General features: G+C 35.1%; 1 protein-coding gene across 1 annotated transcript; it reads left to right on the top strand.

The window, feature by feature from the left end:
• Positions 1-6,801: 6,801 nt before the first annotated feature.
• Positions 6,802-7,920, top strand: LOC145054214 (protein NOI4-like). Its single transcript, XM_079002355.1, has 3 exons — positions 6,802-6,942; positions 7,301-7,492; positions 7,688-7,920. The coding sequence occupies exons 1-3, from the start codon at positions 6,937-6,939 to the stop codon at positions 7,712-7,714; spliced, it is 225 nt and encodes a 74-aa protein (XP_078858481.1). The 5' UTR covers positions 6,802-6,936; the 3' UTR covers positions 7,715-7,920.
• The last annotated feature ends 8,493 nt before the right edge of the window (positions 7,921-16,413 follow it).

The following is a 16,413-nucleotide window of genomic DNA, read 5'->3' as shown; positions in this document are numbered from 1 at the left end:
TTGTTGTGCATTGCTCTTTGCTGTTTGTGAGATGACATTTTTAAAGAACTTGGCATTTAACAAAATACAAACTCTGGTACAAGGTAAATTGGAAGATGTTACAAATTTGAATGAAAAGCAAAATGTTTATTTATTTAGACGACATAAACAAAGTTATTTTATTTATTTTGAAATAGAATATAGGTATTTACATCAATTTGATCATACCATATTGTAAAACATGTGTATCCAGCGATTTACACGTTTGAATGCATCTCTGGTGACAGTATTTAGGATCTTCGTGGTACAAGAGATTTGGTGATATCTTTTTAGTTAGATATTTAACAATCTATTTCTGTAATAATGAGAATAGTAATAATAATAGAACTTTATTTTATTGAAAATGATTGATCTTCATAATTCATGATAATTTTATTGAACAAGCATCGAAAGTAGACTCAAGTTTCAATATTTATTTTTTTCCAGATTTTTTTTAATTTTCATTAAAACATAAAAGTTTTACATAGACATAGGTAAACGGGCAACAATCTGTATTGCTAACCCTTTTTGGACGATGAAACTAATTCTTTTAAAAACAACTCCATAGATCATAGATCTTAGGGTCATAACATTACTATGCATGACCCGTTGAACTCTATTGAGGAACTCCACAACATCTGGCGTAACGAAATTGAAAGTATCAAACGCGAAAGATATAAGCGTGTATTGATTTTCTTTGCACGTTTTCTCATGTTTTATCATTTTGCATGAAAAAAGTTTTAAAACAACATGACCCACAATGAAAAAACACAAGACCAGAAACCTCTATTAGGATCACATAGGTTCACACATATGCTTGCTTCCTTCCTAACAATTTTTGAAAGAGTTTTATTTTACAATACTTATTTATTTATATAAGCTAACTATTCTAATCTGAACCTATGTTGATGTTATATTATGATATAAAGCCTTCGATTAATGGTCGAACGATTATAAGATTATTAGGAAAATGCCATAATGTCACTCTTAACAAAACAAACATAATAAGTCGTTTTCTATCTTAAGTGGACTTTAAAAGGTCGTTTACTTTTCTTTTAATTAATATATTTTCAAAATATGATATATATATTTTTGCAGTCAAATGAAAAACCGATCGATTTAGACGTTACACAAGCATCATTTTCTAAAGACCAAATTTCAGAAATCATCCTTGTAGTTTAGAAAATATCACAATTTTAGTCCAAGTTTTCAACTTGTATCATATGAGTCCTTGTGCTTTATAGTTTTTGCAATGTGAGTGTAGCCCACTAATCCTACCTAAATCGAGCCATTAAGGAGACACACATATCTTCCACGTGAGAGTATTTTCGTCTAACTCATGCCTTCTTTTTCCGTGGTTTGTACGTACTGCAATTAGAGTGTCAATTATGGTCTACTTTTTATTACATACCCGTAAATGACAGTTAATAAAACCCAAGAAACCCTTAAATCTCTTACATCAAGTGACGAGGCACATTAACCCTAACCAACTTGTGTTTCTTTGACGACCATTATCTGAAGAACAATTTTCTTAAGCTAACACTTTTTACAAAATACCTCCTACAATATGGATCCATCATGAAAGTGCACCTATAATGGATCCCAAAACTGACTATAATAAATGAATTTAGTTTTTTGATTTATGCTTAAAAATATTGACGCACACCATTTTTTGAATAATCACTTTCTTTTTATCATGTGTATATGTCATGGGGGGAGGGGGGGGGGGGGGGGGGGAGTTCATTGATAGTCCATGGACTAGATACATTAAAGGTATGAGTAGTTATGTTGATTTCATCAACATAGATAAATTTTCAATACATGATTTAAATGTCATGGTTTATGAGTTAGGATATGTCACATGTAAGACTAAATGATTTACTACTACTTTCTAATACATGATACCTATATGGATTATAGTCTACTCCTACCAGGTAATGATCAAGATGTCATTGTGGTGTCAAGGTACATTGATCATAACAAGGAAATAAGTGTGTTTAATGACCATGGGAGGACTTTACCATACAAATATTTTAAGTCGCGGGGTAAAGTCATTTTAGAGTAAATTCAAGTATAAGGGTCACCATAAAATGTTACAAATAGAAAACATAGTAAGAAAACAAGGTCTTGTAGTATAAGGTTAAACGTAGAGGATCCGACTGAAACATCTATGCCTATTGTTCCCTATGTATATGTCATGTGAAATTTAAAAGTCATAAAGTCATAGTGAGAGTTTAGCTATTGTTGGTCCAAAGGGTGTTAGTTATAGGGTGAAGGTCCAAGGGGTACAAGTTCTAGGAGTAGATGTCTAAAAGGCATTGGTTCTATGGTGGAGGTCTTAGAGGTGTAGGTTTTAGGGTGGAAGTCCAAGAGGTATAGGCTCTAGGGGTGGAGGTCCAAGAGGTATAGACTGTAGAGGTAGAGGTCCAAGGGGTTTAGGTTTTAAGGGTATTGGTAGCTGGTTTACTTGTTCAAGGGGTGTTGGTGCAGTTGGTTCAGGAGGTTTATAGGGTGGTGGTGTAGATGGTTCATGAGGTTCAAAGGGTGGTGATGTAGTGGTGTAGATGGTTCATGAGGTTCAAATGGTGGTGATGTAGATGGTTCAGGAGGTGTGTGGGGTGGTTAGGAAACCTTCTGATTTATGGTTTATGTTTATATGGTATCTATTGAACAATGGTAGCTTTTATTATGATTTATATGATGAGTTTTGAGCATAACTACATCATATGTGTTCATGCAACCTTAATTGCTTTGGATCTAAGTTTTTCACTAGTTGAACATGCAAATTGAATACCAAAGAAAAACCCTAGATCTGGCATATATAAATCGAAAATTACATAATAAAAGGGTTTTGATGTTTACCTTAATAACAAGAACACCTTGTAGATCCTTGACTCTTGAAAGCTTAGTGCCTCAAATGTCGCACCTCTAATGGCTTACAAACACCACTAGCAAGAGGATGAGAGGAGAGAGAGAGGAGGGAATTCTTCAGAATTTCGGCTAGGGTTTGTAGAAAGCAAGCAGTGGTCAAAAATACTAACAGGTGGGGTCTTTATATAGCTGTGGGCTGCTAGGGTTTGCTGGAGGAAACCCTAATTTTCTGCTTAAGGCTTAAGCAGCTCATGGACCCTTATTAGGGAGCCTTGGACAAAATCTATAGGGCCTCCCTATATTTTTCGTCTACTCCATTCTAAGGAGTCCAGTAGCCCAGTTTCACAACTATCAATGATTTGCAAAACAGCCCATATTCCTTTAATCAGTTCTTTTAATCCCAAAATTAATTCCAAATTAATTTCCATTTAAATACTAATTAAATAATATGATTTATAATTAATATATTATTTTCATAATACATTAATAAATCAATTTATTATTCCAAATAATAAATTCAACCTCTCTCTCCAAAAATTATCCTGTCAAGTTGCTAGGGTGAAGGCAACCCAAAAGGACCATGCTACTATCAAATTAAGTACACACCAATTATAGTTATGGGCTTAGACACCTAATCCAACATTATATTGACTAATGGTATCTTTCGTTATGGTTTTATTGACCATTGGTATATTTTGTGGTGGTTTTGTTGAATACTGCTTTCTTTTGTGAAGGCTAGAATAGAGTGCAATGTAATCAATACTTTGTTCACTTGAAAATAATGTAATGATATTTTGTTGACTCTAATTGCATATGCAAAGCAATTATGCTCTTTTTTTTGTATGAAATTTCCTTCGTTTCCTTTGTTTAATGAGTTTAGATTGATTACACATAGTAAAATTACATTGCTCAGTGACATAGCTTATCACTGTGGTAAGTTATTCAAATTACCAGGGTTGTAAAAGTCGCTAGACGGTGGTCAGACAGTCGACTGGGGTTAAAGGACTAATCGGTCTAGGTGGAGATTAACCGGTGCCTAGGCGGAGACCCTTAATTATAATATAATTTATTTTCTTTAAAATTAAATATTATTTATATCCTAACAAAATAAGTAAAAAAAACCATAAACTTTTGCATATTCAGTCGTTTGAATATTTAAATCATTGTATATAATAATTTTTAGACTATTTCGGGATCTTTTTTTTAACAGTTTAAGTGATCAATCATTATAATTTAGTCATCCAATATCATAAATTTGACTAATTGAGGATTTTTTTTGAAATTTTTGACTGTCTGACTTTTTTACTTGCTTAGACCGCCTATAGACACCCAAGACCGACTCCATCTAACTCGATCGACTAGCACTAATCGTAGACAATAAGAGGCCGCCTAGGTCGATTTTTACATCACTACAAATCACATATACTAAGCTTAAATGCATTTCATTGGTCATTGACATTGCTTTCATTTATTCTTTGACTTTTGTTCTTTGATATTTGAATGTAACTACATCATAAACCCAACAACACTGTATAATGAAATATATTGCCTTTTATTAACATTTTACCAAAATATTACATCATGTTCATGCATTTCAGCCAAAACTTACAAACCAAAAAAAAAATCTATGTATATGTTTAAAACAAAGTATATGAAAAATAAAATCCAACTCAAAATTAACATACTTTGTATTTCTTAGCTTCAAATAGAACAACTATAAGTGAATCTTGAAACTTGTGATAAATCTTAAGAACCCATGAATAATTTTCTTCGATATAGGGCACATAGGTGCGTCGACCCACCTTATGAAAGAAAACTTCGATCTGGGATACTAGTAAGACCATAACTGTCAACCTGAATTCTTTGATGTCCCTGAAGTGACCGTTGTTGTAGGACGACGACATCCATAAAACACCATCTTGTAACATCTGGTTTTTAGGTGTAAGTTTTATGCTTCAATCTTGTGGATTTTTGGTGGCGACAATGTGGTAAATGAGGATCACTACGACATGGCAACATCTTTTGAGTCGTGATCTTTTTAAGCGACCACGACATGGTGACGCCTAAGGATCAAAACCCTAGAAGTAAACCCTAGTCCTCTCCATCACCTCCAAGTGATGAGGTGATAGGGTTTCGTGCACCCCCAACCTCTATCACCTCCAAGTGCCTTGAAGCAAACCCTAATCCCATATCCTCTATTTTAAGCCTTTTGTGGTGTTATTGTGGTTTTTGAAGAAGTAAAAAGGTGTTCTAGTGCAACCATTCTTCAAGAAAGCTCATCTCCATCCTTTGGTGCATCTTCTGGACTTTTGTAAATCCATAAGCTCTCATATTTTTCATGAAATCTGCTAGATATAGGTTTTTCTGCACATTTCTCATATTTATGTTGGTTTGAGTGGATGGATCCAATAAGTTTGGTAACTTTATTGATCATTGAGGTCCCAAGAAGGTTAGATGCTCCAGATCTAAAGTGTTATGTAGATTTGAGCTCATGCATGGGGTTTTGACCCCATTTCTCTCATTTGGCCTAAGTTGAGTAAAGGACATGCATTGGATATGCATGTCCTCAAAGCAATGATTTTTATGATGCATATGAGTACAATGAAGCTTTCTAGAAGGTATGAGTATATGACTTAATGGATTAAGGGCTTAATTCATTCGAATATTCTAGACATAAACCACGATGTGGTGGCAGAGTTTATCGTGACTGTTTTGTTATGGGATAGCCACGACATGGCCAGTAGTTGGCCACAACGTGGTAGCTTGCTGAGTTGACTTTGACCTTGACCGTCGACTTTTGACCAGTTTGACTTTTAGTTAAACTCGGAGAGGCTTTGAGTGGTAGCATGAGGTTTGATTTATGATTGTTTAGGAGGTTCATGCAACTAATTCTGTGAGATTTTCGAGTAAAGGATTACAACTCGTTGATCATGTGAGTTTCCTCATTATACTATGTAGGGTTAGGTGTCGTATGTGCTTGTTGTCTTTGTGACTCTTGCTATTATGTTGCATGAAAGTTAATGGGGAAGGCCATGGAAACTGCAGAGGTGTTGTAAGACTACAACTAGGCTGTAGCATTCACTTGGGATGAATATGCTCGTTGGTTGAAATAGGTCGTACAAGGGTGATTGTAAGATTATGATGTAACACCATATCACTTGGGATGAAATAGGCTTGTTTGACATAGGTCGTATTTCATGTTTATGGTTATGTATGGTGTATGATATTTCGGGGAACTCACTAAGTTTTGTGCTTACGGTTTAAGTTTTAAATGTTTCAGGTACTTCAGAAAGGGAAAAGAGCCAACTCGATTGTATTGCATTCACCGATGATTTCCGCACTACCAGATTTTGGGATTTACTCTGATATTTTTGTGAAACAATATACTAATGTTTTGGATTACTTGACTTGTGATGTTTATAAGATGATTTTACTACTTACAATCAAAAATTTTTCTTGGTATTTTTGGAATGTTACACATCTTTTTCAAAATTTTTCAATGGCGGATATGAGAAAGAGCAAACCACCCTCATGTTGAAGACATGTATGTCCCATTACCAACTCAATTTACACGAGGTTAGTAGGCTTTACTCACATTGCAAAAATTGAAAAACACATCTCCACATGAACTCAATTGATATAAATCTAAAAGTTAAACTCAAATTGTGATGTTCACTAAACCACAAGGAGCATCTTGAAACTAGTATTTTCTAAATTTATGTCAATATATCACTTTCTATTTTACATATAGTCGATTCTTATTTTAAATAGTCAAATAAATAGTTTCACCATAGACTAATGGGAATATGATTTTAATCGCGGATAGTTTAGAAATATTCAATAATTAATATGCAAATAACAAAAATAATTAATTTAGACATCCCACAAGCGTCCAGCTGTACCTCGTTCCTACACCTTTCTTCAATCTATGCAAAAGGGGAAAAGAAAAGTTAGGTTTTATAAGATTCTTTCAAAAATCAAAACCTCATTCCATCAAATCAATTCTCTTTACACTTTCTCTTTGCATCATCTCTCTGTGCTTGAATCATGGCGGTATGTTCATCTCTCAATTCGATCATTTTCATTTCAATTTCACCTTTCAATTCTATTTTTATAATTGTAATTTAGTTCGATACTGTTACTCTTTGATTTCACTCCGATACTCGATCAATTTCATTTCAAATTCATCTTTTCATTTTGTCTATATCATTGTAAATTCGCTCGAGACTCGATTGATTTTGCTTGCTTTCATATACGTTCATGTATCCGTTTGAATCATATTTGGTTTGCTTGAGTTTTATATAGAACTAATCTAGCTATCGAAACTTTAATGAACTGTTTCCTCGTCCTATAATCTGGATTTGTGCTTCGATGCAATTACAATGATGTTAGGGTTGTTGTAATTTTACAGGAAGTAGGACAACCACTACCAAAGTTTGGTGAATGGGATGTGAATGACCCTGCATCAGCCGAGGGCTTTACGGTAATTTTCAACAAGGCTAGGAATGAGAAAAAGACAGGCGGAGCAACAGATTCACCGGCTCAAAGTGACTTCACACCCCGTAAATCTGGTGGAGCTTCTTCACTTGGGAAGCCTCAATCTGTAAGCCAATCATGCCTTTCATTTACAATGCTTCAAATATGAAATTAGTCCTTCATTTTTATACCAGATTTTAAATAATACAATACTAATCTTAATATATTTAAACAACAATGATCTGTAGTTGATTTGGTTTTAGATATCAGTTTATGAATTCTTAACTTCATTCTAATGAAACTAATAACCTTTATTGTGCAGAAGAAATGGTTCTGCTTCAAGGCATGAATAAAAAATATAAATATGTGTATAATGGAAGATTATTATTTGTCTTCTTGACCATATATAGATGATGATGTTGTGAACTTAAAAAATACATTTGGCTTTGTTTGGTGTCTTTTCTCTGTGGTATCTCTTGTTTTATTTTTGTTGTCAATAATAAGGTTTTGTTGTATGGTTTATTATTCAATTCATTTCACAATATTTGGTGTTTAGGTTCTTGTTTATTCATGGGTATAGACCTTTTATACTATTACATGCTTAATTGTGGAGTTTAGAAAGAACTACACAAGACTTGGACCAAGTACTAAATTGACAACTATTTCGAAGTAATAATTTATGTCATGACAATATGTAAACATGTTTATATAACATTGTAATAATGTGTAAAATTATGTCTATGATAACCAACTTTTTTTTTTAAACCACGCTCAAAGTATATAATCCTCACAATTTTTTGAGATTAGATAAAGCTTTGAAACCAAGACTTTAAGGGTTAACACTGTTTGGGAAGCATCTTATTTTCATTGTCTTCGAGTTGCCAACAAACCGATTTTATTGCATAAAATAGAAGCAAACTTGGAATAGCATATCATTTTGTAGTTTTACTCTTACTCTTTTCGCTAAAGTTTCAAAGTTTGTTATCATTTTGGTTCAAACTATATTTTTTATTTTTTATTTTTTTTACAGATTTGCCTAAAATTACTTTTTCTTTACGTATTAGTTTTTTAAGACCTTTTTTACAATGTTTTTGAACTTTTTATTAAAAATACAACTTTTTATACAATCTTTTACACCTTTACAACCTTTTTTTTCAACAATTTTAACTTTTTTACAGCGTTTTTTACAACCATTTTAAATATTTTTGTATGCTTTTGAAATTGTTTACAACCAATACAAAAATAGATTGAAACCCATAGAACCAACCAACATAAAAAATAGATCGACACCCACAAAACTAACTTTGTTGTTCAATCTATTTACAGATCAAATAAGGAAAGAGAAATCATACATATAACATATTGGATAACAAAGTTGTTTGTATGGGTTTCAATTCATTTATTTATTTATTTTTTGAGTTTGTTGGTTCTATGAGATTCCATCTATTTCAATATTCGATCTAGTTTTTGTTTTGATTGTAAAATAATTTAAAAAATGTTCTTAAAAAAGTTTTGAAAGCTTCTAAAAACATTGTAAAAATGATTAAAAAAAAGTTGTAAAAAAACTTTAAAATGTTGAAAACAAAAGTTGTAAAAAGTGATTTTTTATAATATAGTTTAAAAGGTTGAAGTTGTAAAAAACTATAACTTTATTTTATATTGTAACTTTATTTTATATAAAAATTAAATTCCGCAAAGCGCAAAGTCAAGCATGGAATGCAATAAATGAAAATAAATTTAAAGATCTAGAATTGATTTTTGAAAATACAAAATGAAATCCATGAAAAGAATGATATGAAAAATGTATAATAGGTAAAATGATATATGTACAAGGTCGAATTTTGCATCGAACATAAAAGCCATATATACATGCATAATACATGGTCGATTCTAAGGATTCAAATGCCAACGAGGTGCAAAAAACAGCTCTTAGCCCCTAACGTGAGACGAATTAAATTATATAAACTGAAGTTTTTTTTTAAAACGACGACAAGTTTTAGAAATCTGATTTTCTCATATGAAAGTGTGAGTCATAATTTGTTTAGATCAACTTATCTTAAATCATAGATGGATATTTTATCAAACACTTTGTGAATAACAAGAAGATATAACTTCTACTCAAAGTGAAAGGGCATAAGTTTCAGAAATCTATTTTTTTTCATGAGGCAAATACTATAAAAGTTCATGAGTTTTCAAAAATTATCGGTTTTACCTTTGGTGCTTCTTGGATTTATTAAAGCCTCAGATTATGTTTAATGGGTTCATTTATTGCATTTATTAGGTTTTACCTATTTTTGCCGGTTACCCTCATTTGAAAAAAAATCTGACATCAAGCAGGGATAAAGTTTATGACTTGCATCAAAAAGCAGCAAAATCACAAATTTATAAAAGAAAAACAAGATGGTTTGCTAATGCTAGGAAACAACGATGACAAGATGGGTAATCCGTACTTCATCACTTGGAAATAAAATGAGTTACAATGTAATTTTGGATGTAAGATTGGTTATGTCAAAACCTCAAGCATTTACCTATATATGAAGTGATCCAAGACAAACATTGTTGAGTTAAAACTTACGACAATCCCAATTTATCTACTGATCAAGGAAACATCCAAAAATTAGTTAACCCAGACCAATAAATTAATCATCGGAATAACATTGTTATTCACCACAAAATTAAAATTGATAAAACCATTAGAAACACGTCTCAAGCCTAAGAGGAAAGAATTGTTCATAATAATCAAATCAACAGAGATCAGATTCATGAGATGTTAAATTTGATATAGCATCTAACTGTAAAGATGATCAATCGAAGCATATAGTTCTTGTACTCAGACGACATTGATATTAATAACGAAACTGCAAGAGGTACAAAATACTATGATATTGTCACCTAGGTTCTGTTGGTGATTTAATATCATCAATATTATTTAAGTGTAATAGGATTAAATTTGTTGACCAAAAGTGATCTTGTTGAATATTGAACAAGTTAGGATGTTATTCAAGTTTTCAAGATTCAAAGTACACTGTTATTTAGGGGCGAATACCCTAAAAGAACGGAGGTCCGGGGGCAGTGCCCATGGGAGCGAGGTCCAAGGGTGGGTAGTTTTGATGACCCTTTTCCGTGAGATCGGTTTTATGTCAAGTTTGGTAGTTTTGATGACAATTTGTAACTGTCTTATGATGGTTTTCAGACAGGAATCATATAGCCATTTTTTGGTCATTTTCTGGTATATATTTTTGTAGAACATTTCACATACATTCTCTGATTTCGTATCTCTGAATTTCATCTAATTGAGTGTTCGATATATATCATCAAAATACTTCAATTTGATAGTGAATCACGACTTTCAGAGAATCCAAACAATCTGTTCATCCCCTATTTCTAACTGGTTCTTGATCGAACCAAGAACGATGGTATCCGGAAGGGAACTGATTTGTACACAACAAATTTTCTCTATACACAACAATTTATGCTTTAAATTGTTGTATTGTACAACTATATAAAGCATATATTGTTGTGTAAGGCAAAAAACTGTTGTGTACAAATCACTTCCCTATCTGAATCGGAATCATGACCCTAGCAACGAGATCATAAATTTGAAGTGCCGAAATGTATAACATATTAAAAAAATGGTCCCCTGAAATTTTACGCCCTAATCAAGCCCATCTTGCCCCTACCCTACGTACATCGGCCATGGCACCATATTTAGCATGAGTCCAAAACCATGCATCGCCCAAACCATGAAACTATCAAACGAACCTTTTTTTTTCAACTCATCTTCTCTTATTTTCTATTATTTATATCTGTAATACATGGATAAGACTGGGCATGACATAACCATAACTGAACCAGACATAACAAAACTAAATAAATTATTTGTGTTGTGTTTGGTACGACGATGCATGAACGAAACAGCAGTAAAATTACCACATCTTTCCTATAATTAAACACTTTTCTAGGGTTTTTTTTAATAGTAATAATTACTAGATACATGTTTTATTTAACATATACGTATATATAAATTCAACCTAGAAAGTTTTAGATTCTATTTGGAAACTAAAAATACGAACCATGATATTTAGGAATATTTTATAATAATTATTAAGAAATAAAAAAAAAAACAAGTTTTCTTTGCTTTGGTATAAATTGTGAAGGAGCCGGAGGGTATTTGAGTTTTAATGTTCTTGTCAACCTTTGTTCCAATATTTTTAGTCCTAAAATTTGGGATTTGGTCTTTCTTTCCATTCAATTTTAGTTCCTTCCTAACCAAATGTTATGTCTACCAATTTTGTTCTATTATGTCCGGTCTCACTTATCAAATGCTACCTTAAAGATCCTAACTCTCTTATTCTATGTACTAACTTACTTACATGTACTTACGTACAAACGTTTAAAGATGCTAACAAGTCTAATGCAATGGAAAAGAATATCATGCACTTATCTGTAATAAAACATGGGTCTTTGTGCGTGACCTAGCGATGTGGACATTATTTAATTGCATTTGGCTGTTTAATAAAAAAGCAAAATGAAGATGGCTCCCTAGCTTGCTATAAAGATAGGCTTGTTGCTAACGGCCGTAACTAACAATTAGGTAAGGCTGAGCATAAGTCGGTTTTCCGATAAAATCAAACTCAAACTAAAAAATTGGGTTTTCAGCTTTGAACATGTTAAGTTTGGTTTTCGGTTTTAGGGTTGTGTTTTTCAGTTTTTTTTTGTTCAACGGGTTGTTGGATTTTGGGTTCTAACCCGTTTTCCGCCTATTATAAAGAAAATGAAACAAATTCAAGCCAAATTTAACACCAAATCTGCCAAATAGTTTAAAGAAAGATTAAAACGATCAAGTTTACAACGAAAACACAATCAAAAGTATATTGCTAAAAGTTTAACACGAACAAAAAAACTTAAAGATACAATTCAACAACCCAATAAAAATGCCAAATTGACGTAAGCCCTATAAGTTGCATAAAAATAAAAATAAAATATATTCATTTTAAGTTTTAACATGTGTACGCCCTATAAGTTGCATAAAAATAAAAATAAAATATATTCATTTTAAGTTTTAAAATGTACACATGTTGGGTCGGTTCGGGTTCCGTGGGTTGGTTTCCTTGTTTGGTTTTACATATTTGGCAGGTTCAATTTTTTGGATCGGTTTTAAAGATCCAAATGGTGTCAAGTCCACCCGTTGCCTTAGGTAACTTGGTAATGAAGTCCATTGCAATTCGCTCCTATTTCCACTCGGGTATCACTGGCTGTTGAAGTAGTCCCGAGGGCTTCTGATACTCTACCTTAACTTTTGCGCAATTCAGACACTTCCCCGCGAAAGTAGCTATTTCGGCTTTCATGTTCGGCCACCAATACAGCTTCTTGAGGTCTAAATACATCTTGTCTTTGCCGGGATGCACTGAGTAACGAGTTTTGTGAGCTTCTTTCATGACAATGTCCCTGAACTCCGTCATCCCTGACTTCAAGATTTTTGTCCATTCCTCTTAATGCCTCGCCTGCCACGTTTTCTGGTTTCAAGGCTTCTTCTTGTGCCTCCTTGATTTGTGTGGACATGTGTGAATGGATGGTCATGGTTAATGCCTTTACTCAGCGGCCAGAGTATTCCTTTATGCTTAAAACGTCTGCCACCACGTTGGCTTTTCCTGGGTGGTAACGAATCTCGCATTCGTAATCGTTTAGCAATTCTACCCATCGTCTTTGTCTCATGTTGAGTTCTTTTTCGTTGAGGATATACTGAAGGCTTTTATGATCGGTGAAGATAGTGCATTTGGTGCCGTAGAGGTAATGCCTCCAGATTTTTAGGGCGAAAACTACCGCTCCTAGTTCGAGATCATGCGTCGTATAGTTTACCTCGTGTGTCTTCAGCTGTCTTGAGGCGTAGGCAATGACCTTTCCTCGTTGCATCAACACACATCCAAGACCTTGGTTTGATGCATCACAATAAACCACAAAGTCCTCTGTTCCCTCTGGTAGGGACAAGATCGGAGCATTACACAGGGCTCGTTTCAGCGTTTGGAACGCAACCTCTTGCTTATCCCCCCAGGCGAAGGTCACTCCTTTTTGAGTCAAGGTGGTGAGTGGTTTTGCGATTTAGGAGAAGTTTTGGATGAATCTTCGATAGTAACCGACGAGTCCTAAAAATTGACGGATTTCTGTGGGTGTTCTTGGCGCTGCCCAGCTTTCGATTGCCTTGATCTTTGAAGGGTCCACATGAATTCCTTCCTTGCTGACTACATGTCCGAGGAAATCCACTTCTCGAATCCAGAACTCGCACTTTGAGAATTTTGCATACAGTTTCTCTGCCCTCAGTATTTCCAGGACTTGACGTAAATGTTGGCTGTGTTCTTCCTCACTTCGGGAGTAGACTAGTATATTGTCGATGAAAACAATCACGAACTTGTCTAAGTAAGGTCGACACACCCTATTCATCAGGTCCATAAACACTGCGGGTGCATTTGTTAAGCCGAAAGGCATCACTACAAACTCATAGTGACTATAGCGCGTTCTGAAGGCTGTCTTGGGAATATCCTCTTCTTGAACTCGTAGCTGATGGTATCCAGATCTAAGGTCAATATTTGAGAAGAAACTCGCTCCTTGTAGTTACTCGAAGAGGTCATCGATTCGAGGCAAAGGTTACCGGTTTTTGATGTTGAGTTTGTTTAATTCGCGATAGTCAATGCACATACGGAACGATCCGTCCTTCTTCTTAACGAACAAAACTGGTGCTCCCCAAGGCGAGAAGCTTGGTCTAATGAATCCTTTGCTCAGTAGTTCGTTTAGTTGACTGGACAGTTCCTGCATCTCGGCTGGGGCTAGACGGTATGGCGATTTCGCTACAGGAGTAGCTCCAGGAATTAGGTCGATTCGGAATTCGACTTGTCTAGCAGGGGGCACTCCTGGAAGGTCTTCTGGGAATACGTCAGGGAAATTACAGACCTACGAAATGTCCTTTATGTTTTTAGCTTCTTGATTCCTATCCACGACGTTGGCTAGGAAGGCGTGGTACTCCTTGCGGAGGTACTTTTGGGCCTTGACACACAAAATGATCTGAAAGTTTGAACCGGGTTTGTCGCCATAGACGATGAGGGTTTCACCACTTGGCAAATTAAGGCGAACGGCCCTTTCGTGACATAGAATTTCGGCATGGTGAGGGCATAACCAATCCATGCCAATAATGACATCAAAACTTTTTATGGTGACCAGCATAAGGTCGATTTGGAAAGAGTGATTGTTTAGAGTGAGAGTACACCCAATGTAAATGTCGTTAGTGTTCTCTGTTTTTCCATTATCCATTCTACGGTGAATGTGTCTTTTAGTATTTGTGGTTTTTGTTTAAGCAAGCGTTTAAATTTATAGCTCACGAAGCTTTTCTCCGCGTCACTATCGAAAAGAATGCATGTGTATGTATTGTTGAGGAGAAACATACCGGTGACCACAGTTGGGTCTGCAACTACTTTCTCATGACCTATCGCCAGAACTCTTCCTACTCCACCAGTGTTGGGGTTTCTCGCCTTTGGGCAGTTCCGCTTGAAGTGTCCTGCCTCTCCACAACCATAGCAGGTTTGAGTTGCTCCTGCGTTGGCAGCTTGTGCGTTTTGTTGAACTGGAGCTTTACAAAATCGAGCGGTGTGCCCCTTTTTGTTACAGTTGGTGCAATACATTTCACGGCAAGCGCCATTATGGTGAAAGTTGCATTTGTTTCACTTTGGCAGGTTCCCGGTGTATTGCCTTATTGGAGTTGGGTTGGCAGCAGTTGTGGCGGCGCTTACAACAACCACTTGTTGTTTCTTCGCAGGGTCTTGAGCAGGTTGACCCTTCTTCTTGTTCCAGAACTTCCTTTTTTTGTTTCCTCCCTTAGCTTGCTCGGAGGTGGTTGTCACAGTGCCATGACTGGCTTTATGATTGATGAGTTGTTGTGCCAGTTCTTTGGCACTATCAAAGGTAGTTGGCCTTGAGGCCAATACGCTTCCTTGAAGTTGGGAAGATAGTCCCCAAATGTATCTTTCGACCTTCTTGCTTTCCGACATAACCATTCCTAGACACAATATGGCTAGATCATTAAATCTTGAAGTATAAGACAGGATGTCGGAGCCTGTCATTTTGAGACCCCAAAGTTCCTCTTCCAACTTTTGTATCTCGCCCCTTGGGCAGTACTCCTTCATCAACATGGTTTTCAGGTCTTCCCATGTTATCGAGTTAGCCATCGAAAATGTCAATGTCTTGACGTGGCCATTCCACCAGGTGAGTGCCCTTTCGAGGATGAAATCTAATTTAAGTGGGGGAGAGCTGTAACATCCCGTTTAAAATAAATAAATAAGTAAATAATAATCCCTAAAACCCTAAGATGTATTTATATATATATATATATATATATATATATATATATTTATTTATTTATTTTAGCCCTAAAGTCGTGTTAATTTAGTGGGTGTACACTTGGAGTGTTAAAAGTTATATTTTCTGATATTGAGGGTTAAATTGTAACATATGGACTTGTTATGAATAGATTTTCGGAGGCAGGGGTTGTATGCTAACTTTTCGACCTAAGGTGAAAAGAATTATGAAAGCAAGGGGGTTGTATTGTAAATGTTGGACCTTATCTGCATTAAATTATGGAGACAGGGACCAATCTAGTAAAAATGAATTCAAAGTTTGAATTAGACACGGGACATAAACCAAGTCCTTTCCCTTCTCGCTTAAAAGAAGCATGAAAACCCTAACCCTAGTTTTTTTAAATTCCATCCGCCACATCTTGTTCTCTAGCCACCATAACCCTCATTTTCTTACTATTTCGATCAGCCAAGACCATCGGTGGACCTTCGCTGCCGGCAAAATCATGGACCGATGAGAACCGTGCACGTTAAGATCGTTTAGAGAAGGGTTGGGTTTGATGCAAAATATTATGGTTGTTGTTGTTGTTCTTGGTGGCTGACGCAACCACCGTCTCTCCATTGCAACCACTCCTTTTTCCCCTCCGCTTTCATTCTGACCCACAACATCTAGGTAGCCCGTCGCCATCACCACTCATGCTAGCCCTGT

The sequence above is a fragment of the Lactuca serriola genome, chromosome 5 (assembly GCF_051521515.1).
Source record: "Lactuca serriola cultivar US96UC23 chromosome 5, Lser_US96UC23_V15, whole genome shotgun sequence".
Lineage (NCBI taxonomy): Eukaryota > Viridiplantae > Streptophyta > Magnoliopsida > Asterales > Asteraceae > Lactuca > Lactuca serriola.
Note: the sequence above shows the minus strand (reverse complement) of the source record. Positions and strands in the feature narration are given on the sequence as shown.